At 65.5% G+C, this 20,805-nt stretch overlaps 6 protein-coding genes across 6 annotated transcripts in view; 3 read left to right on the top strand and 3 right to left on the bottom strand.

Moving 5' to 3' along the window:
* EMIHUDRAFT_461772 (hypothetical protein) overlaps positions 1-2,616 on the bottom strand; it is a gene marked incomplete at its 3' end in the record, with an annotated part of 3,800 nt that extends 1,184 nt beyond the window's left edge. The window contains exons 1-9 of the mRNA XM_005761901.1: positions 2,583-2,616; positions 2,405-2,451; positions 2,183-2,220; positions 1,684-1,875; positions 1,250-1,397; positions 1,090-1,193; positions 933-1,015; positions 833-862; positions 17-720 (exon numbers count right to left, since the gene is read on the bottom strand). Coding sequence (XP_005761958.1) covers positions 17-720; positions 833-862; positions 933-1,015; positions 1,090-1,096 — 824 coding nt within the window. The 5' untranslated portion in view covers positions 1,097-1,193; positions 1,250-1,397; positions 1,684-1,875; ... (1 more) ...; positions 2,405-2,451; positions 2,583-2,616. The remainder of the gene's footprint in view (positions 1-16; positions 721-832; positions 863-932; positions 1,016-1,089; positions 1,194-1,249; positions 1,398-1,683; positions 1,876-2,182; positions 2,221-2,404; positions 2,452-2,582) is intronic.
* A 214-nt stretch (positions 2,617-2,830) lies between these two features.
* On the top strand, positions 2,831-3,754 carry EMIHUDRAFT_198006 (hypothetical protein; the record flags this gene model as incomplete). Its single annotated transcript, XM_005761900.1, has 1 exon — positions 2,831-3,754. One exon carries the CDS (start codon positions 2,831-2,833, stop codon positions 3,752-3,754), a length of 924 nt encoding a protein of 307 aa, XP_005761957.1.
* A 1,010-nt stretch (positions 3,755-4,764) lies between these two features.
* On the bottom strand, positions 4,765-5,491 carry EMIHUDRAFT_96780 (hypothetical protein; the record flags this gene model as incomplete). The annotated part of the gene is made up of 2 exons (XM_005761899.1): positions 4,765-4,947; positions 5,162-5,491. 2 exons carry the CDS (start codon positions 5,489-5,491, stop codon positions 4,765-4,767), a joined length of 513 nt encoding a protein of 170 aa, XP_005761956.1.
* Positions 5,492-6,099: 608 nt separating this feature from the next.
* Positions 6,100-7,201, top strand: EMIHUDRAFT_198004 (hypothetical protein; the record flags this gene model as incomplete). Its single annotated transcript, XM_005761898.1, has 3 exons — positions 6,100-6,345; positions 6,497-6,619; positions 6,866-7,201. The coding sequence occupies 3 exons, from the start codon at positions 6,100-6,102 to the stop codon at positions 7,199-7,201; spliced, it is 705 nt and encodes a 234-aa protein (XP_005761955.1).
* A 2,484-nt stretch (positions 7,202-9,685) lies between these two features.
* EMIHUDRAFT_432890 (hypothetical protein) lies at positions 9,686-10,493 on the top strand. Its single transcript, XM_005761897.1, has 2 exons — positions 9,686-10,026; positions 10,091-10,493. Exons 1-2 carry the CDS (start codon positions 9,708-9,710, stop codon positions 10,333-10,335), a joined length of 564 nt encoding a protein of 187 aa, XP_005761954.1. The 5' UTR covers positions 9,686-9,707; the 3' UTR covers positions 10,336-10,493.
* A 7,036-nt stretch (positions 10,494-17,529) lies between these two features.
* On the bottom strand, positions 17,530-19,778 carry EMIHUDRAFT_461771 (hypothetical protein; the record flags this gene model as incomplete). Its single annotated transcript, XM_005761896.1, has 3 exons — positions 17,530-18,394; positions 18,737-18,878; positions 19,715-19,778. The coding sequence occupies 3 exons, from the start codon at positions 19,776-19,778 to the stop codon at positions 17,530-17,532; spliced, it is 1,071 nt and encodes a 356-aa protein (XP_005761953.1).
* Between the last annotated feature and the right edge of the window lie 1,027 nt (positions 19,779-20,805).

Below are 20,805 nucleotides of genomic sequence, written 5' to 3'. Positions count from 1 at the left end.
GATCTCTTCCGAGCACCTCCGGGGTTTAGACATGGGACCGGAGCCGCCGCATCCGACCGTGGCGCCGCTCAGCACCGCGCGCGCGCGAACCAGCCGCAGCCGCGCGAGCACGGCGCCCCAGTAGTCGGCGTTGGTGTCCTGCCGCGCGAGCTCGACGATCTGCCCCTGCAGCTCGTCCAGCTCCGCCGGCGACTTGCCGTCCAGCATCGCGTCGATCTCGCCCCGCACCTCTGCCGTCACCGTCGTGTCTCCCGACGACGCCTGCAGCGCGTCGTCGCAGACGAGGCCCATGGCGGCCCAAAAGTCGGCGTTGCCCGAGTCGAGGTCGGAGTGCCTCGAGATCTCGCCCTGCAGCTCGCGCAGCTCCGCCTCGCTGCTGTGCTCGAACACCGCCAGCGGGTCCGGCACCTCGTTCGGCAGCAGCTCGGACGGCGCGGCGTCGCTCTCGAGCAGCGAGAGGCCTGCGGTGAGGAGGTCGACGAGGCGCGCGCGCCCCTCCTCGACGCGCCGCACCGCGCGCGAGCGCTCCTGCTGCAGCTGGAACTCGTCCTCGCGCCGCTGGTTGTCTGCAAACGCCATCTGCTCCAGCTCCTTGTCGAGCTGCCGCTTCTCCGCCTCCCACGCCTCGCGCTCGCGCTCGCCCTTCTCGCGCGACTCCTTGACCTTCTGCAGCTCCGCCGCCACCTCGTGCCGTCGCCGCTTGGCCGTCGCGCGCGCCTCCTGCTCCGTCGTGCCGTCGCGCGTCTGCTTCTTATGCTCCGTGCCGGCGCCGCGATGCTCCGCGATGGCTCGCATCACATGCATGCATACCCCACGGGTTGCTGGCCAGCACCTGGTACAGCGGGTGGTACACGCCAACCACCTACAGTCAACGGGCTCCGTGTCGGCACGAGAAGAGGAGGCGCGTGTCTCGTCGGTTCGGCCGTCAGCACGTCACGAGCGATGCCAAGTGCCTCGCGGCAGAGGACTTTCGCCTCCTCCTCGCGGCCGAGCTGGAAGAGCAGAGTGGAGAGGCCTAAGGGCGAGCCCACACTGCCTCAAAAGGTTGACGCCACACACAGACCGCATGCGAGCGAGGCGGCTGCAGACCTTGCATCGCGTTGAGGGCGTGAGGGTGCCGGCTGCCGACGGTAGACCGCAGCAGCTAGCACCTCGCGGTAGAGCGGCTCGGCTGCGGAGATGTCGCCCTTCGCCTTAGGTGGAGGAGAGGGAGGGGGTTGACCGAGGGGGAGAGAGGGGCGACGACAACCACACGCCACGCCTTGAGCAGACCCGCGAGGTTCAAGGTCGAGTTGAGGGTGTCCTCGTGCGAGGCGCCGAGGACGTCGCGGCGGGCGGCGAGGGCCTCGCGGTACTGCTCGGCCTCCTCCAACTCGCCACCCTTCTTGAGGACGAGCCTGCTCGCAGCACGAGAGGGGCGTGAGAGCCCGGAGGCGATGTTGGCGGACTTGCCAAGGGGAGTCGCGCGCCCCAAGTTGTTGACCGACGTGAGCGTGCTCGGGTGCCGATCGCCGAGCGACCCGCGGCTCACCTCGAGAGTCCGACGTAGGAGGGGAAGCGCCCCGCCCAGGTCGCCCCCCTCGAGCATCGCCATCGCGAGGTTGTTGGTCGCATCGCACGCCATGTCCGTCACGCGCTCGTCCGTGGGCAGCCGTTGGAAGGGAGCGCAGCCCGTGCCGGTACAGCGCCTCGGCCTCGGCGTAGTGGCCCTGGTCAGCGAACTCTCGCGCCATTTCGAGGGCGTTCGAGAGGCTGATGGAGCCAAAGTTGTCGCGCTGCGCGCGCGCCGCTTCGGCTATGAGCTCGATTGAGAGCAGGTCCCGATACCGCTGCTTGCACTGGCCGCACTCGATCGCCGCGTCGATATTCACACAACTGCGGCGCCAGCGGGTGAGGCACTCACCGTGTGCCCACGCCGATGTGCCACGGCATGAGCATGGCTGCGAGAGAGGGCAACGCCGCCGGCTCGAAGCAAATGCGGCAAATGGGCACGTTGGCGCTTTCTCCTGTCGTACGAGTCACGTTATCAAGCCTGACGGAAAGGTTTGCGCCCGTTCCAATCAGCTGGACGGGGAGTCGCATGTTGCCGCCGAGCCGGCCCGTCACAGCAGCAAGCTTCCCATTCAACTCGTGTCGATTAAGCGAATGGAGGCCGACCAGCTCGCGAGCCACTGGATTCGACCTTTTTAAGGTAAGGTATGGTCGCCCGCCGGAGGCGGCCTGCTCGACGGGTGGGGGGGTATGGTCAATCGCTGGAGCCGCCGTACCGCCCACGTTACAACAGTACACGCCGCACTCGCACCGGCCGCGCCCGCGCCTGCGCCCGCGCCTGCGCCGGCACGCAAGGCCCTGGCGGCCTTTGCGGACACGCTCTGAGGGGTGAGCACGATTGCCGGCGGGTCACCTCGCGCAGACTGCATCGCGCGAACCCGTGCCGCACGACCGGACGGCCTAATACGACGGTTACTGTACGCGCTCGTGTGGTGGGGTGTGGGGGGTGGGGGGGTATGGTCCTGCTGGCCAGAGGCGACGTCCTGTGCGGGTGGGGGGGTATGGTCGCGGCGCCAGGGCCGGGACCACACCATACCCTACCCCCCAGGGGAGAGCGTCGCACATGATTGTTTTTCTGTGTTGGTAGCTACGCTCGTTTTGCTTCTTTTTTCCACTGTAAGGTAGCTCTTGCGAATAGGGCCTTTAGGGGCCTAGAGAACGCACACGCCACAAAAAAATTACGCTCCGCGAAACCTCGATTGAGGCGCCCGCTCTTTTTCATTCAGCGGCTGTCCCCCTCCCTCGGCCTAAAGCACTGCCTGCCCGCTCCTCGCCATATATGCCGCTCGAGCGCGCGGTGCTTCTCTGCTCGGCGGTCACCGCGCTCGCCATGCCGCTCGAGCGCGCGGTGCTTCTCCGCTACGGCTCGATTCTGAACGCGAGCAGCAGCGACGAAGCGTGGGCCACGCACGCCCCGTGGCTGGACAAGAGGATGAGGAAGAGGCATCGCCGCCGAGGTCGCCACACGGATCAGCACGAGCGTCACCGCAGCTACGTGGGGCCGACGGGGAGGTACGGCGACATGGCCGCCTCGATGTTTTCGCTGCTTTACTTCTCTGGACTGCGCGAGTCCTCGCGACTCCTGGATGTGGGCTGCGGCTCACTGCGGCTCGGGCGGCTGGCCATCCCTTTCCTGGCGCGCGGCAACTACCACTGCATCGAACCCTCCCTGGCGGCCCTGTCTTCGGGCGTTCGCTACGAGCTCGGGACAGACCTCTTGCAGCTAAAGCTGCCGACATTCGCGACGAACTCTGAGTTTGCGCCGCCGGAAGGCGAGGACGCGGTCGATTCGTACGACTACTTGATGGCACAGTCGGTGCTCTCCCACGCCGCGGAGGACCTGCTCGAGGCGGCGTTGTCTCGGCTTCGCCGCAAGTTGTCGCCTCGTAGCGTGCTCCTCGCCACCTTCGTCGTGCACACCGCGAGCACTCACCTACCGCGGCCCGAGCACCCCGCCGACGAAGAGAAAGGCTGGGTCTACCCGGCGTGCACGTCGATCGAGCGGACGCGCCTCGCACGGCTCGTGGCGCGGCAAGGGCTGCGTGAAGTCGAGCTTGGCTGGCCACACGTGTCGCAGCGCTGGTTCGCGCTCTGCCTCGCAGGGGCGACGAGCTGCGAGCAGGTGAAGGAGGCGCTGCCCACGCTCAAAGCCGAGCCGTGGGCGATGGAGGCCCGCCTCGCCAAGAGCGTCTTGCCCGCGTGAGGGGAGAATAGAAGAGGGCGAGTCGGGGGGGGGGGGGGGGGGAGCGGTGTCTGCGCGTCTGCTGCGGCCCCCGCCGGCCTCGATGCACAGGTGCGCGGCGCCTCGGGAGTACGGGGGGTATGACGGTATACACGCGTGGTGGAGATGACCCGATCGTGCCACACTGTGGCCCGACCCTCGGGTTTGTCCCCCATTATGCATTAACTTTCGTTCGACATTTTTATCAGCTGCGGCACTTGCGGACAGGCGATTTTCGGATTCGCGTCTTTTCCAATTTTCGTAGTACGTAGAGGTCCCCCTGCGCGGGCCCCGCCCCCTGCGCAATGGGGGCGGGGCCCTTGCGAAGGAAGAGACGGCCAGAGTTGTACAGCACGCGGACGATGGACAACGAAGCACATTAGAGGCTTGATAGGAAAGAAAGGTCACACACAGACGATACAGGAGGAGCGCCACAAACGATATCGAAGAATGCCATCCTGGAATATAGATAGGGTCTAGGTCTGAGACCGCCTTCTTCCCACCGGCGCGGACCGTAGCGCTACCGCAACTAATCGGAAAATGCAATGGAACCATGAGCCGTTAACCTGCTCCGCACAGCAACAGGACCTCCAACGCGATCTCGAGAGCTTCAATGCGGAGGGAGGTCCAGTTGCTGGAGGCGGACTCGCGCCTCCACTGCATCGGGAGTGGCGGGGAGGCGAACAAGCGCTGTGCGCGGAGGGGCGACGCGCGCCTGGGACCCGGCCGGCGGCACTCTCTGCTCCTCGTGCCACTCAACGATCGCCTCGAGCGAGCCGAAACGCGCCCAGTCAAAGTCGACGTCGCGCAGCGTCGCGTGCGGCAGCACGCGCAGCAACACCTTGCAGACGCGCTCCTTGCACGGCGCGCCGCCGCTCCGGAGGTAGCGGAGAAGGTTGGCGACCGCCGAGGCGGGCTGATCCGGTTTGGGTAATCTCGGGTAGTCTCGGGTACCCAAACCCATCTCGGTTGCACCTGCTTGAGCACGGCCTTCAGGTGCGCGCCCAGAGGCTCTCCTCGCCCTTGTCCTGACTTGCCAGCAGCGACTCGAGCTGCGGGCAGCCGTTGAGGTCGAGCATCTTGAGGCCCGTCAGCTGGCCGATCTCAGCTGGCAGCGACGCGAGCTTCGAGCAGCCGGAGAGGTGGAGCTCCGTGAGGGCTGTCAGCTGGCCGATCTCGGCAGGCAGCGACGCGAGCCGGCGCCCCACAATAGACGCCGATCTGGGTCGAGCCGCACCGGCGCAGCACCTCCGCGTGCCAGCCGGCTACGCGCGGATCCCGGCAGGACCTCGCGCTGCAAGTCGTGTAGCCTGGCCACAAACTGCGAGCAGCGGTAGTCAGGCTGGCCAGCAGCGATCGCTCGTGGAAGAGAACCAGCGTGTCGCGCACTTCGTCCACCGACTCGAGCTGCCACAACACCATTAGCACCTCCTCTCCGATCGCCTCGTCCTCGGCGAAGACGGCCAGCCGCATGTACCGCTCCTTCTTCACGTCCGGCAGCGCCTCGATGCCCATGCGGAGCACAGCGTACACGGTGCGGTACTCCTCGCCGTACTCCGGGTGGTAGTCGGGCCCCACCTCCACCTCCTTGCGCGCGTCCGAGAGCCACCGGAGCACGGCGCCCCAAGTCCGCCCACTCCGCACGAGCGCGCCGACCGATGATAGGGCAAGCGGGAGCCCACCTGCGCGCCCAGCACCGCACAGCCTCGCCACCGCCATGACCTTGTCGCGATGAAGTGCCACGAAGCGCTATTTCCTGCTCTCAGCTCACGAGCTCGCCTTCTCTGTCGCTCTCCTGGCCCAGTCCCATCAGTAGCAAGCCTGAGCTGTCCCGAACCGCACTTATCTCGGGTCTCCAAGCTCACACCGGCTCGTGATGCCACGGAGAGGACCCGAGAGTGTCCCCGGTGGACCCAATCCCCAATCCGAGGCGTGACGATCCAGGTAGCCTCTGGATCGCCACTGCACTCGGCTCCTGTCCAGCCGTCTCGGGCCCGCCCCCAGCAGCACGCCTACCGAGGCGGGTCTGTGCGTTGGTGTGGGCAGCCGAGGCGGTGTGTGAGCGGCCGGGCAGTCCAGCAGGGCTGCAGTGCGCCCTGTGTCCGCGCGGGGCGGTCAGGCTGTGGCCGGGTGTGGAGCGCGGCGGCTATCGGTCGTGCGGCGCACGTTTCGACTTCTACCGCCGCTCCTGCTTGCCGCATTGCCCCCCGGGGGGGGCGTTGTCACCCACACACACCAAAGGTGTCGAATCCACCAGCCTGCCTTGTCCGCGGTTGCGCTTTGCGAGATCTTGTCACGGAACTCGCTAGCGCTGGGAGGTTATCAACATGGATGCCGACCGCGCGTCCGGTTCGTCGCCGGTGCCTCCGCGCGCAGCTGTGGTCAAGAGGAGCGTCGGGAAGCGGATCGCAGAGGCCATCGTGGGTGTGCCTGCTCTGATCGGTGACTCGATGGCGGACATGCTCTCCATCAACCAGTCAACCCTCTCCGGCGCCATCGACATCATCGTCGTCCCGCAGGCGGACGGCTCGCTGCGCTCCTCTCCGTTCCACGTGCGGTTTGGCAAGTTCCAGGTCCGCGTGAGAGCCCTTCTAGTGAGACGGGGGATCGGTGGTTGCCCTCCAGCGCCGAGTCGTAGCCCGCAGGAGTCGCCTCCGCCTCTTGCGGTGGGAGGTCGCCTCCAACAACCCCCGCGTTTCCCGACCCTGCTCCATTTTGCCGCAGGTGATGAAGGCGCACGAAAAGATCGTGACGATCGTGGTCAACGACGAGCCAGTGGACATCACCATGCGACTCGGCTACTCGGGGGAGGCCTACTTCATCGACGAGGCCTCCTACCTCGAGCAGGTACGTCAAAAAGCGGGCTCAGACCTGCGACCCGCCACCTCTGCCACACACCACCACCGCGAATCACCACCCGCCCGCAGTCGTTCGACGGCGAGACCGACTCGCTCCTCGGCGAGGCCTCGCTCAACGCGTCTCCAAACCTCTCTTTTGCCGCCTCGCCCTCCTTCACACCGGCGAGTCGCACGGGTCTCGGGCGGCGGCCGATGCGCGTGCGCGGCAACCCCACAGCGCGGCAGCTGTGAACAGGCAACTGAGATCGACCTCGACGCCGTCGAGCTCGACGGCGCTGCCGGTGATCATCCGGCCGCCCGAGGCAAAGGCGAGCTGCCGATCGCGCTGGTGACGGCGCCGGTGGCGGTCGCGCCGCCGCCGCTCATGAGCAGGTCCACCGACGATTCGGCGGCGATGCGCATCGTCACTCCGCCCTCCTGCGTGCCGCCGGGCGTGATACGAGTCCCGCACAGTGACCCCGGCGTGGGCGCCGCCTCCTCGATCGCGGAGGGGGAAGGGGCCGGCCTCACGAGGCGCGTCGGGGCGTCGCAGCCTCCGATGCGGAGCGGGGGATCTCAAATGGCCGGCTGAGAGTAGGCCCGCGGGCGGCGGTGGCCGCTCTATCTTCCGCATGCTCTTCCGAGGCGGCGGCCCGTCGATGGCTAAGGCGACCGAGAGGCGCCGTCTCACATTGGCTGACGGTGCCAACAGGCGCCGCCGCAGGCGAGGAGGAGGGGGGCGGCGAGGCGGTGAAGGATGCCAGCACGGCGGGCAGCGGTGTGGCGCCGGGGGCTGGCGGCGGCAGCGGCGGCGACTGCGGCGGCGATTGCGGCGGCGATTGCGGGGCCGCGAGAGGAGGCGGAGGCGGGGGAGGGGGGGGCGACGAGGCTCGCGGCGGAGGCGTTAGCAAGGGGCTCGCGGCGAGTCGTTCGCACGGGAGCTTGCAGAGTTGTGTCTCCAGCCTCGGCACCAGCCGCTCTCAGGCGCGGCCGTTCGGCACGCGCCGTGAGAGAGGTGATCGCGATGTTCCCCACCCCCACCCCGCCTCCGATTGTGGCGTCGCAGGCGGCCTCCCCGCAGTGGGCGGAGGCGGAGGAGGCCAAGCTGGCCGACCTCGCCATCGAGGGGGACGACGAGAAGGAGGCGCCGCTGGTCGACCGCAGCTGCTGGCGCCGCAAGCACCGAGCGGTGACTTGTTGCACTATAGGAGGAGGAGGAGGACGGGGCGACGGTGAACAGGTCTCGCCCCCGGCGAGTCTCCTCGGGCGCAGGGCTCGCCCGCGCCCCCTCGCCCTTTGAGGCGTCCGCCCTCTTTTCTCCCGTCGCCCTCGACGCGCCCTCGACGCCGGACACCCGAAGGGAGGAAGGCGGGGAGGGAGAAGGTGGCGACGCGGCGGGCCCGCGAGGAGCTTCAGCGGCACCGGCGCTGGCAGCCGGAGCGTCGGCGACGGCCACGGCGGGGAATGGCCCCCGCTGCGCGCGGAAGCCACGCTCCACGAGCGGAGCGGCTCGGCCTCCCCGTCCGACAGCGGACGAGGCGGAAGAGAGCGGCGGCGGTAGCAGGCGCCGCCAGGCTTCGCGCACCGCTGAGCCCTCGTCCCTAGCGGCGAGCTCATCACACTCTGGGCGCGCAGACGCCGCTTCACAGCCGGGACGCGGATCTTCGCAGCTGGTTGCCGCAGCTGCGCCTCTCGTGTCGCTGATGGTCACCGCCCGCTCCGCCCACTCCCTGCGCTTCTCGCTGCGTGCGGCACCGCTCTTCACAGCAGCCTCCCCGCTCGCCACGCCGCTAACGCCAGCCGACTTGTCGGAGCCCACCGGAGGGGCCGCGGTGCTGCCTTCCGCCGCGCCATGCGCCGGGAGCGGCACGCAGACTCTGGCCGCGGCCCCTTCTGCCGCGACCGATTCGGCGGCGGGCGCGTCGCCCCCCGCGCCGTCCGAGGCGCCACTGAGCGCCACCGCGATGCCGCCTATCCGGCTCTCTCTGTGTGGCGGCGAGGCGAGCCCGTGGCCTCCTGCGCTGGCATCTGAGTCGCAGCGCGAGCGCTTCGAGGCGCACATTGTCTCGCACGAGCAGCTCGTCTCGGAGCCGCTGCTGCTCTACCACCCCGATTTGCGGGTCTGTGTCGGCGGGTGCCACCTTTCTTACGCGAGCGCGGCGCCTCTCCTCGTTGCCCACCTCGCCTTTGGGGAGAGCTTGGCCGCCGACAGCCTCTACTCCTCCTCCCTCCTCCGCAGCGCTGCCCTTTCCCCTGCCCCTGTCGGCGACGCGCCGGAGCGCCACGCGGCGCCGCAGTACGTCACTCGGCACAGGCGCACCGGGAGCAAGGGCGCGCGCGCGGGCGTGTGGGGAAAGGGGAAAGAGCTCGATGGCGCCGAGCCCGTCGAGTCTCGCCGCCGCTCGTGGTTCTCCTGGGGGCGCTCCGGCGGCGGCGGGAGCGTGCCGCCGCCCTCGCGCGCCGGCGGCGAGCTCGCGGATGATCTCGAGGCGGGGAGGGGTCCGGGAGGGGAGAGCGGGGCCGCATCCGCCGCTGCGCCGGCCGCGAGGGCCGGCGACAGCAACCGTAGCCTCTCCCTCGACTCCGGTGCAAGCTCGATCGCAATCAACATCGAGGACATAGACGAGACGGACTTGCCCACGCTCACCTCAGCGGCTGCGCGCTCGGCCGGCTCGACCGCCGCCTCGGCGGGCGGGCGGTCGACGCCGAGCGGCCGGCTCACGCCTAACCTGACCAACACGGACAACGAGTCGCAGGAGGGCTTCTTCTCGTCCGACCTCGACGGTAGCGCGAGCGGGCGGCGGCGGCGGCCGCTCCGCAAGACGACGTCGCCATCATCGGAGCAGCTCCGCGCGCTGCAGCTCAAGGAGGGGAGCAACACGATCTGCTTCCGCGTCAACTCGGAGTGGCAGGGCACGCAGCTGCTGACTGCAAATATCTACCTCTTCTCACCGCTCGCCAAGCTCGTCATCTCGGACGTGGACGGCACGATCACCAAGTCGGACGTGCTCGGCCAGATGCTGCCACGAGTCGGGGTCGATTGGTCCCACCTTGGCGTGACTGCGCTCCACCAGTGCATCGCCGTAAACGGCTACCAGATGGTCTACCTCACCGCGCGCGGCATTGGCATGGCCACCACGACCAAAGAGTACCTCGCCTCCATCAAGCAGGGCGAGGACATGCTGCCACCGGCGCCAGTGCTCCTTTCGCCCACGCGGCTCATCGAGTCGCTCACGCGAGAGGTGATCCGGCGCAACCCCGAGGAGTTCAAAATTGAGTGCCTGCAGCAAGTGCGCTCCCTCTGGCCGGAGGAGCGCAACCCCTTCTACGCCGGCTTTGGCAACAACTCGCACGACGAGACTGCCTACCTCGCCGCGGGGGTGCCGCCAGCGCGCATCTTTGTCATCAACCCGCAAGGCAGGGCCGGCTCTCACCGGCCGGCGGCCACACGAAGAAGACTCACGCTCGCGCGTGTGAGTAGGCGAGATCAGGCGGGGCGGCGGCACATACTGCTGGGCGAGCTACCCGCGGCTCCTCGAACTGGCGCAGGAGGTCTTCCCGCCGCTCGAGGAGCTCGCCGCGGTGGCGGACGCGGACGGGGGCGCGACGGCGCTGTCGGACGTCGCCGAGCCGGTGGAGGACGAGTTCAAGTCCTTTAACTTTTGGCGAATCCCGCCCCCTCTGTTGGAGGCGGACGAAGCGCCCGCGGAGAAGGAGCCGCCGTGAGGGGGCTGAGAGCGGGCCACGGGCTCACGTCAGCGTTGGATTTCCCCTATTATACGCCGCCGCCGGCGAGCGTGGCGGCGTGCTGTGCGGCAGTGCGCCCCATCGAGCCATCGTTGAGCGGCATTGTCAATCTTTACGGAATACTGAAACGTATGTACTGAGTTTCGGCATTCGGACACCGGCGACGCGGCGTGGGCGCCGCGGCGTCTCACACTATAAGGTTGCTTCCCCCAGCATTAGTCTTCTCTGCTTGCGGGAAGGCCGGGAACACCGAGTTGGACACCTTCCTCTCTCGGGCGGCCGGGTCGCGGGGGGAGGAGGAGGCCTGCGCTGCACAACACAAGCACGGGCGGGAGGGGCTTCTCCTGCGGAGTCGTGCGTGCGCAGGGCTCCTCTTTGCTTTCTTCTACTCCCTACTATCATCTCGTTCCCGTCCTACCAGAGAGAAGGGGCTGCTGCGGCTGCTCCTGCTGCGGGACGCGGGCTAGAGCATGGCTTGATTCGACCTCATCGCTCCAGTAGAGCTCTACTCTCACTCCCATCCCAGTGGATGGGCGTCCGTACCGTACGTCCCTTTGTGTTCCTCTCCCCAATCCGCCAGCGGCGAGACACGCTCAGTCCGGGAGGACTGTCAGTCGCGCTGGCGGCCGCAGTTTCGTTTCTGTGTGACGGGCTCTACGACGCAGAGGCGACCGACGTACAAAAGCCTTCGGATCGCGACGAGGCGTCGAGCGGAGGTCCTGGGCGCTGGGAGTGTGTCCGAGATGCGCGAGGTCAGCAACACACACTTAGACACACACCCGGTCACACACCAGAGACCAGGTAGAGCGGCACAGGCAACAGCGCACGGCCGCTTCCGACCGGTAAACCTTCTCTTCCCCCCCTCCGAGGGAGCTGCAGCGGGTGCGCCATCGAGACTCAGCGTGACGGCGTCACTGGACACCGCGGTCGTCTCATCGGCCCCTTCGGCTGCGATTGGCTCCGACATGGCCACACCGCAGGGTGCTAAGGTACTTCCGCGCTCTGCTTTGCCCTCGTGGCGGGCGGCCGGAAGAACCGCACCTTGGCGCCGCTTTTGGAGGGGCTGGACCAAAGAATTTCACAACAAAAGGCTCTCGCACCAAAGAAAACGCGCGCCAAGGCGTCGGAATGCCTGCAGCCAGCAGCGGACACCGCAGCATCCCAATACTGTGGACGCGGCACTCATTGGTGCGCCGAGGCACAGCGTTGCAACGAGCAACGTTGCATTGCGGACTTGCTGACTGACAGATCACGTACGTACGTGCTGTCGCGAGCGGTTTCGGTGCTGCTGCTGCTCGTGACGTTGGTACAGTCTGTTGCGGGCATTAAGAAAACAGGATCTCGCGCCTTCCGCCGTTTCTAAGCCTTTCCAGACACCCCACCCACCCCGCGCCGTGGTTTCTTAGCTTCTTTCTGAGGGAGGGGGGGTGTAGAGGATGTACATGTAGAGTGTAGAGCGCTGTGGAGCTGTGGAGATGTAGAGCGCTGGAGAGCGCTGTAGAGCGCTGTGGAGCTGTAGAGCTCTACATCCGCCGCGCGACGATGTGCCTCCGTTGTAGAGCGATGTAGAGCGCGATTTTGCTGTAGAGTTTGTTGTAGAGGCTCTACACAGCCAAACCGCCGGGAAGGCAGTGACTCAAGGAGGTCGAGCCGCGCTAATGGGGTGTCTCCGAGCTTACTGGAGCTCTGGTGGACGGAGAGAGTCACTCTGACGGCACACAACACCCTATAACTGCGTCATGACCAGCCTGCCATGCGTCGCCGATGCCGCATTCATCGCTGTGCTTCTTTAGCAGGCGGTGGACTCCCACGCCTCTCGGGGTTTTAATTAAGTCTGGCCGAGTCAACCCGAGATGCTGGGGCGAGCTTTGGCGAGCAGCGTTCAGCTGTTCCCAGGTTCCCACAGCAGGCTGGAAGTACCTCGCGTGTAAGCCCCGCAGAGGTGCGGGCGAGAGGGCGGCCCGAGCCCGAAAGGGCCCGCCCTCGACCTTGCTCTACATGGTAACGGATAAGAAGAGAAACACCCCCGGACCGGGACGCCGGCGGTCGAGTCGGGACACGCTGTGGTTCAGACGTCCCCCCCCTCGACGCAGTCGAGTGACTGACATGAATAGGGAGGAGAAAGTGTCCCCCACATATCACCACAGACGCAGCACAGGGGCTCCAATCCTGTCCGCCGGGGCCTCGGCTAGATCTCCAGTGGGGAGTGCGAGGGCTGGATCGACTGCAGCGAGAGTGTGGGTTGTGGACCGTCGGGATAGCGTGTGGCGTAGATGTTCTCCTGGAAGTAGAGAGGCTGATGTCTCTCGCCCTGCAGGAAGGAGAAACTCGGACGGCAGAGTGAAAACTCCTCCCTGCGGCATGTGCGCAGAACAGGTTGCGCAATGTGCGGCATCGTGTTGAGGGCTCGGGAGGGCAACGACGGCAGCGTTGCCGAGCTTGTACAGGGGCCTCAATCCTGTCCCCGATGGGGTGCGCCTCTCGCCGCGCGCGTAGCGGTCGGCGCGCGGGTAGCCTCAGAGATGCGCAGAGCGAGATGCGGTTATCAGCAAACCAAGCCCTGGGCTTGGATGGGCGCGGCGAATCGCCCGGCGGGCAGTGGATAGCATGAAGAACTCGAGATCGCTGGGATCTTGAGCCGCCGCTGCCACGTGTAAGCCCCGCAGAGGTGCGGGCGAGAGGGCGGCCCGAGCCCGAAAGGGCCCGCCCTCGACCTTGCTCTACATGGTAACGGATAAGAAGAGAAACACCCCCGGGCCGGGACGCCGGCGGTCGAGTCGGGACACGCTGTGGTTCAGACGCCTCGGCGAGCAAATTCTTGAAGCGCTCATTGTGGCAGCAGCGATAGCGAGCGTCCAACTTCCTGACGTTTTTCTTTTTTCTTGTGGTCGGCCCGCGGCAGATTTTCAGTGCCCCCCCCCTTCTACACTACAATGGGAGAAAGGGGAGAATGGGGGGTGTGTTCTCTTGGCCCCTAAAGGCCCTACCTACCGCGTACCGCGCGGCGTGAGTGAGAGCTCGGAAGCGAGCTTTGCACGGCGATCGAGGATGGCGCGGTTCATTCTGAATGAAGCACCTTCCACGCACTTCCTGTGGGTGACACATCTCAAACATCTCTCACGCGAATTTCGCAGGCCGGCGGCGGGCGCTGTCGCTGCTGTTCATCAGTGCTCGGCTGCGACGACACCACCATAGCAAGCACATACGTCAGTGAGCGAGTGGCAGCCAGCGATATCGAGTTTTGTTCAGTCATGCGCACGGCCTTGCCGCGGCCTTGCCGAATTCTGCTCGTCTACGCCGCCTCCACCACGCTCCTCCCTGGGGCGTTTGCGCTTGCAGCGTCGTCGGCCGTTTCCCAGGAAGGGCCGCAGCTTGAGCTCGCGGTGGTCCTCTTGGTCAGTCTCGCCGCCATCATTGGCATCACCATCATTGTCACCGCAGCACGGACCGTGCTCGATAAGATGAAGGCAAGCACGACGACCCGCAAAGCGCCCCCCGGACAACCGGGAACGCCGACTGTGTCGCCGCCGCCATCTCCGCCTCCACCGGCGCGTCCCGCAGAGATCATGGGAGTGTCGCCAGCAGAGGGCGGAGCACCATCGCACGCCGCGACTAACGACGGTGCATCTCCTGCAGCTATCGGCCCGCGCGCCTACAGCGATAGTCATATCGCTGCTCGTACAATAGGCATCAGCATCGCAGCGCTGAACAGGGCTTCTGGCTCGGGAAAGCTGCGGATCGAGGGGTACGACAAGAATGGCGACAATAGGCTCGGTGCAGACGAGTTGCTCGACATGGTGGATGACTTGGGCAAGAAGGAGAAGGAGAAGCGCGAGCTGAAGGAACAGCGCGATCGCAACAGGAAGGCGCTCAGAGCGTCCACCGGCGTCATCGTGCTGCTCGTCCTCGCAATCTTTGGGGTGAGTTTCGCCGCTTCCGAGTTGGCCAAGGCCCTCGACGCTACGAATTCAGGGATCGTCCGCGCAAAGGGCACGCAGCAGGTGGCGAAGGTAGCCGTCGCGAAGGAGACCGTCCCTATGGGACTGGCTCCCTTTATGACGGACGTCGAGCTGATGTCGGCGCGCGCCCCCGACCCCCTTCGTCCCCACGACAAGCTGCCACGCATGTATTGTCACAACCCCGATGCCCGCGCTGTCCCATCCGCCCTCGAGTAGTCGTCGTAGTAGTATTCGCCCTCGAGTCGTCGTTCGCCGCGCCTTTCCCCTCGCCCCCGCAGCGCGCCCCCTCCCCTCCCCCGGCAGATCGAGAGGCTACTATTTGTCAAAGAGCAGTTCGATCCAAGAACTAAGGTGTGGCAACATCCCTTCCCCGCCGCCGATCCGTAGACCATCTATCAACTAGCCCTCCCACAACCGACCTTGTGAGCGCACACGACATGCACTTGTGAGCGCACACGACATGCAAACATGTGCTTTGCTCGCAGGCGCTGGAGTCTGTGAGAGAGATGCTGACCATCGACAGGTTCGAGATTCGTGGCGACAATCTGAACAGCAGCAGCCACGTCACATTTCACACCACCGATGGCAGCCGGGTCCTCGTTGGAAACGGCGAGGCGTGGATGTACGATCCCTGGCAGCACGACAGCTTCGGGCAGCCACTTGGTCTCCCGACGCCGCTCTGCAGCACAAACATGGAAGTCTTCGAATCTGGCGGCGGAGGCGGCAGAGGCGTAGTCCTCGAACCCGGAGGCGGCGGTGGCGGCGGCGCCTTCGAACCCAGAGGGAGGTGGCTCGCTGCTTCGGGTCGGGCGCGGGGAAGACCAGGCGTCGGCGGCGAAAACCGCTCCATCGGGCCAGTCGATCGCCACGGGCGTTTCTTACAGATTGCAGTTGGTGGAGGATGCTCGTCCAAATCGCGTCCGATGAACCGAGGCGCGCGACAAGATCGGGAGACGAGGCTTGCTGCCGCCCGGAAGTGCAAACGCCTCGGTTTTGTGCGTGAGCGGCAGTCGACGTGGCGATTGCCCTGTAGTCCTAAGAGGGTTCACCTGATTCCTGATACCCTCACCAAGTGCGTCCAATCATGTGCAGACAGCGAAAGCTGCGAGGGGTTTGGCTGGCGCAGGCCGACGGCCACAAGCAACCACCATTGCTACCACTTCAAGCCAGAGCACGCGCAGTCTTGCGGGGCGGATGCCTTCAGCCACGACCGCACTGTGCTTCGCTACAAGAAGGTCCGCATGTGCGATTTGCAGGGCTCCGGCTCCGGCTCCGGCCGTCGCCTCGTGGAGCGCCCCGACTCTGACGATGAGCTCGCCTCTGCTGCGGGGGCAGGCAGCTGCTGGAGGGACGTGGATCGAGGCACATTCTTTGAAGGCACTTTGCCGGGATTTCGTAAATGGGCAACAGATCATGTCTTATTTGTCTACCCCCCGATTTCTCCGGATAATCCGATCCAAGAGGCCTATGCAGCCATCGCTATCAAGTTGAACTATGACCCAGATGGAAAGTACTTTTTCACGGGGGTACACGAACTTCCGACACCTCAACCAATAATTCCGGCAACGAGGCCCGGTGAATTTACCATGATCCGACTCAGTGAGACCAGTACTGAAGGATCGTACATTGCCCCCTTCAAACTGGGCGACAAAATTTATGCTCCGGGCTACGGTGGGTGTACCTTCGCGATCTATTACATCGACCCCCCAGGTGGTTGGGGGCACAGGCGTTTCGTGGCAGTCCACTCCTACAGAATGTTGGACACCACGAAGAATAGGATCAATGACTATTCGGGCCTGAACAACGCATTTAACGGAGGACAGGGGACAGCTCAAGCTCATTGGGACGATGAGGATCCTCGTTATCACCGCCGCAAGGGGAGCATTTTCTCTATCCTCCAACAACCGGATCAGGATCGCCCCGAAGCCGCAAGAGGCTGGAAAGATTGCGTCCCTCCATTTAAGACGGGAGCCGACGTACCCAGCCGCCTCCCCGGTCGTCCAAATATCCCTCAACTCAATGAGGTCTTCGTCGAGTCTCGACTCGAAGGTGGCAATGCAGTGATGTACCTCTCAGTCCGGGCTCTGCCCAGTCCCTCTCTCCCGGGACTCTCAGTCCCTGACCCTGCCTTCAAGCGCTTTGCGAAGCACATTTGCTGACATCAGCACAGCTGCTGGCCAACTGCGGGCGTGATCGTCGTGCGATCCCACCTTTCTCGATCTAGTTGCCATTGCAGGACGTCGTCGGAAGGGAACATTAAAAGGCAGTCGGTTTCAACGATTTGGATGCTAGGCACCAGTCGTCGCCGGGCTGTTGGGGGGGGGAGAGCCTTCCTTCCTCTTCGGAGGATAATATGGAGGGTTGCTGATAACATGGCCGGCCCGTGTCCATACAGCAATTGCGTGCCTCTGGCGCGTGATAGGGAGGGGGGGGGGGGGGGGCGGGGGATGCATCGGGTCGGATCCGTTCGTCGCGCTGTGTCACCTTGTGGCCGGTGCGGGTGTAATGGGGGCCGTGTAACAGGCAGGGTGGGAACGTTAGAACGAGAGAGGTTAAGATTGCGCGCTGGCTGGGGTCGGGTCGGATCCGTATCGCGTTGTGTCGCGTTAGTGGCCGATGCGGGTGTGATGGGGGCCTAACCGCTAAAACGTAAGAAGCTAAGAAGAGGGGGGAAAGTGCACTCTTCGCCTTGCTTCGGAGTTTTTTCTTATGTTACACGGCCACGCCGCACTCCCCCTGGCCCCGAGCCCGACCCCCGTGGGGGCGTGGCCCTCCCCCGCCCCCCCGCCCTCGTGCTGACTGGAGCTGACGTGAGCGGTCCGCGGCGCTGCCGGCGACGGCTTCCCCTCGACGCCACGCCGCCGACCCTCCTGGCCTCGACAAGCACGCGCGGACGAGGGTTGCGGTGGGAGGGAATAAATAAATAAATAAAACGGACACCTCTACTAGGAGATGGGTAAAAAGGAACAGCCCGCCCTGCGGTCTTTGTGCAGGGTTCTTTGTTCGGGAGGGAGGAGGAGTGTAGGGTGACGAAAAAGTGCCAAAAAAACCACAAGGTGCAAGGAGAGGAAACCACAAGCGAGCGCGAAAACAAAATAAACGAGCAAAAGAAGGCACTGCACGGAGCATATATCGCAAGCCGCAAGGGCGGGGACCTGTTCCTTTTTACCCATCTCCTAGTGAGGTGTGTCCGTTTTATTTATTTACCGCACGGCTAGATGCACTCCCCTTCCGCCGCCGGCTCGCCACCCTCGGCCGCAGCTCCTCCCGCCGGGGCTGCCGAGGGCGTGCCTCCGCCCGGCCTCTCACTGCTGCCGCCCTCCGCCCTCCGCTTGCGCAGCCTCGAGGCGAGCTGCTTGTAGCGAGCCTCGTCCTTCGCCGAGACGGACGGCCGCACCGTGTCGAGCGCGCGCTCGAAGTGCGCCCGCTGGACCTGCACGCCTACGCCTCCGCCTTCGCCTCCGCCTTCGCCTCCGCCTTCGCCTCCGCCTCCGCCGCCGCCGCTCTCCGCCGCGCGCAGATCGCGCAGCGCGTTGGTGGCCGCCTCGCGGACCAGGTGCGCCAGGTCGGCGCCAGAGAGGCCGTCACTGCGCGGGTCGCGCGCGACCGCCTCGAGGTCGACGTCGGGCGCGAGCGGCGTGCGGCGCGCGGCGGCGCGCAGGATGTCGGCCCGCGCGCCGGGGGGCGGGAGGGGGACGTAGAGGAGCTTGTCGAGCCGGCCGGGCCGGAGCATCGCCGGGTCGATGATGTCTGGCCGGTTGGTGGCGGCGACGACGTAGACGGCGGCGCGGTTCTCGAGGCCGTCCATCTCGGTGAGCAGCTGGTTGACGACGCGCTCGGTGGCCTGCGAGCCAGCCTCGCCGCCGCGGCGCGGCACGAGCGCGTCGAGCTCGTCGAAGAAGATGACGCAAGGCGCCGAGGCGCGCCCGCGGGCGAAGAGGACCCGCACCGAAATGTCGAAGCTTTCCTGAAGACCTTGGGCATTTCCATCAATCTGGGGCCGGATCCGCAGCTGGAATACATTGTCGGGAGGATTCAGAAGCTCGCAGACCAGATGCAGATCAACCCAGCGGTCGCACCTTGGAACGGGCTCGGTATCGAGGGGCGGTGCCTCGCGAACTTGGCGACAAGGTTTGACCAGGAGCACGGCGCCTTCTGGCCCGAGTGCCTGCCGTCGCTGAATTTGGCTACATTTACCTGTCCCGCAGATCATCAAGTGCTGCAGCCTGAGTTTGAGGAACTTGAGTACGCCCTTGTCCTTCCCTGGGACTCCCAAGAAGCTTATATCGCCGACGCTATTGCGCCCAGTGGAGGCGGCGGAGGCGGAGGCGGAGGCGGAGGCGGAGGCGGAGGTGGAGGCGGCGGCGGAGGCGGAGGCGGAGGTGGAGGCGGCGGCGGAGGCGGAGGCGGCGGAAGCGCACGTTTCGAATCCGGCGGCGGAGGCGGCGGAAGCGTCCGCTTCGAATCCGGCGGCGGAGGAGGCGGAAACGTAGTCTTCGAATCTGGCGGCGGAGGCGGCAGAGGCGTAGTCCTCGAACCCGGAGGCGGCGGTGGCGGCGGCGCCTTCGAACCCAGAGGGAGGTGGCTCGCTGCTTCGGGTCGGGCGCGGGGAAGACCAGGCGTCGGCGGCGAAAACCGCTCCATCGGGCCAGTCGATCGCCACGGGCGTTTCTTACAGATTGCAGTTGGTGGAGGATGCTCGTCCAAATCGCGTCCGATGAACCGAGGCGCGCGACAAGATCGGGAGACGAGGCTTGCTGCCGCCCGGAAGTGCAAACGCCTCGGTTTTGTGCGTGAGCGGCAGTCGACGTGGCGATTGCCCTGTAGTCCTAAGAGGGTTCACCTGATTCCTGATACCCTCACCAAGTGCGTCCAATCATGTGCAGACAGCGAAAGCTGCGAGGGGTTTGGCTGGCGCAGGCCGACGGCCACAAGCAACCACCATTGCTACCACTTCAAGCCAGAGCACGCGCAGTCTTGCGGGGCGGATGCCTTCAGCCACGACCGCACTGTGCTTCGCTACAAGAAGGTCCGCATGTGCGATTTGCAGGGCTCCGGCTCCGGCTCCGGCCGTCGCCTCGTGGAGCGCCCCGACTCTAAGGACGAGATCGCCTCTGCTGCGGGGGCAGGCAGCTGCTGGAGGGACGTGGATCGAGGCACATTCTTTGAAGGCACTTTGCGACGATTCATTCGGTCGGCTGCGAGGACGGTCGCATTTGCGCGAGGCGAGGCGAGCATTGCTGCGCGTTGCATGCGCCATGCCAGCGCGTGCGGGAGCTCCTGGCTGAGCGTTGAGTCCAGGCGAGTTGCGCTGGCCACGATCGCTACGCCGAGCCGAGCTGACGCGCCGAGGCGCCGGCCAGTCGCAGCCGTGAGGCATGCCACAGCAGCAGAGGCACCTGCCACCCATTGGGCGGGTAGACAGAAGGCCAGGGCAGCACTGGCAAGTGCAACGCGCCTCATGTCGGAGAGCGACCGTGCCTGGTTCGCCGCTTTATCATAGAGTTTGTTGTAGAGATTTCACGTTGTGGAGCGCCTCTACATCGCTCTACAACGGAGGCGCATCGTCACGCGGCGGATGTAGAGCTCTACAGCTCCACAGCGCTCTACAGCGCTCTCCAGCACTCTACATCTCTACAGCTCTACAGCGCTCTACACTCTACATATACATCCTCTAGGACTACACCCTCCCTCAGCTTAGCTTCGGCCGGCACCCCAGCCAGCGCCCACGCGCCCAGGCGAGACGGGATCTAGGGATTTTTAGGTAAAATGACAATATAAGGAAGCGCTGGACCAATGCGCCAGTCATCAGTCTGTTGCCCAACCAGCGGAAAGCGAGTGGGGGGAGGACCGAGAGGATAGGTGGGCTCCTCCGGACCGAGGGGGGGAGGCCGAACGGAGAAGCCCCGAGGGGTGACGTCGAGTGAGGATGTGTACGTCGTGTACGTGTCTAGTGTTTATTAGCTCCGAGTAGAGGGGGCGCTCCGCTGCTAGGGGAAACCTGGAGCGCGGACTAACCCTCGGAGACCCGTGTTTACTTTAAGGCCCTTGCCCTGCGAACGCGCACCCCCGGGGCTAGGGCTCTCTTGCCCGCAACCCGATCCCGATCATGCGGCCCGCTGGGTGCGCTCCTGAGCTCCCCGGCCCTGGATGTGAGGCTAATGACTGCACTCCAAGTGCTCCAAGTCTGCCACCCACTTGGGAAGACAGGAAGACGCACACCCCTCCATCCTCGTGTGTGGGCCCTTTCTCGGGGCCGCGCCTGCGCCCTGCGGCGCGCCGTGGTTCAGATTAATTTTCGCGGAATCGCTCGGCGTGGTTTTCTTAATGCGACGTTTTTCTTAATGCCCGCAACAGACTGTATGTCTGGCTGTGCTGGGGGGGACACGGGCGCGGACGAGGAGGAGGCAGTGGTGGACAAAGCCGATCCAGGAGGGGGCGCAGAGCTTGGGTGCTACTGAGCTAGCTAGCCACTGAGCCAGTGCGGCAT

Source organism: Emiliania huxleyi (genome assembly GCF_000372725.1).
Source record: "Emiliania huxleyi CCMP1516 unplaced genomic scaffold EMIHUscaffold_7, whole genome shotgun sequence".
In the NCBI taxonomy this organism is placed as follows: domain Eukaryota; phylum Haptophyta; order Isochrysidales; family Noelaerhabdaceae; genus Emiliania; species Emiliania huxleyi.
The sequence above is the reverse complement of the archived record's forward strand: the minus strand, read 5'-3'. Positions and strand labels throughout refer to the sequence as shown.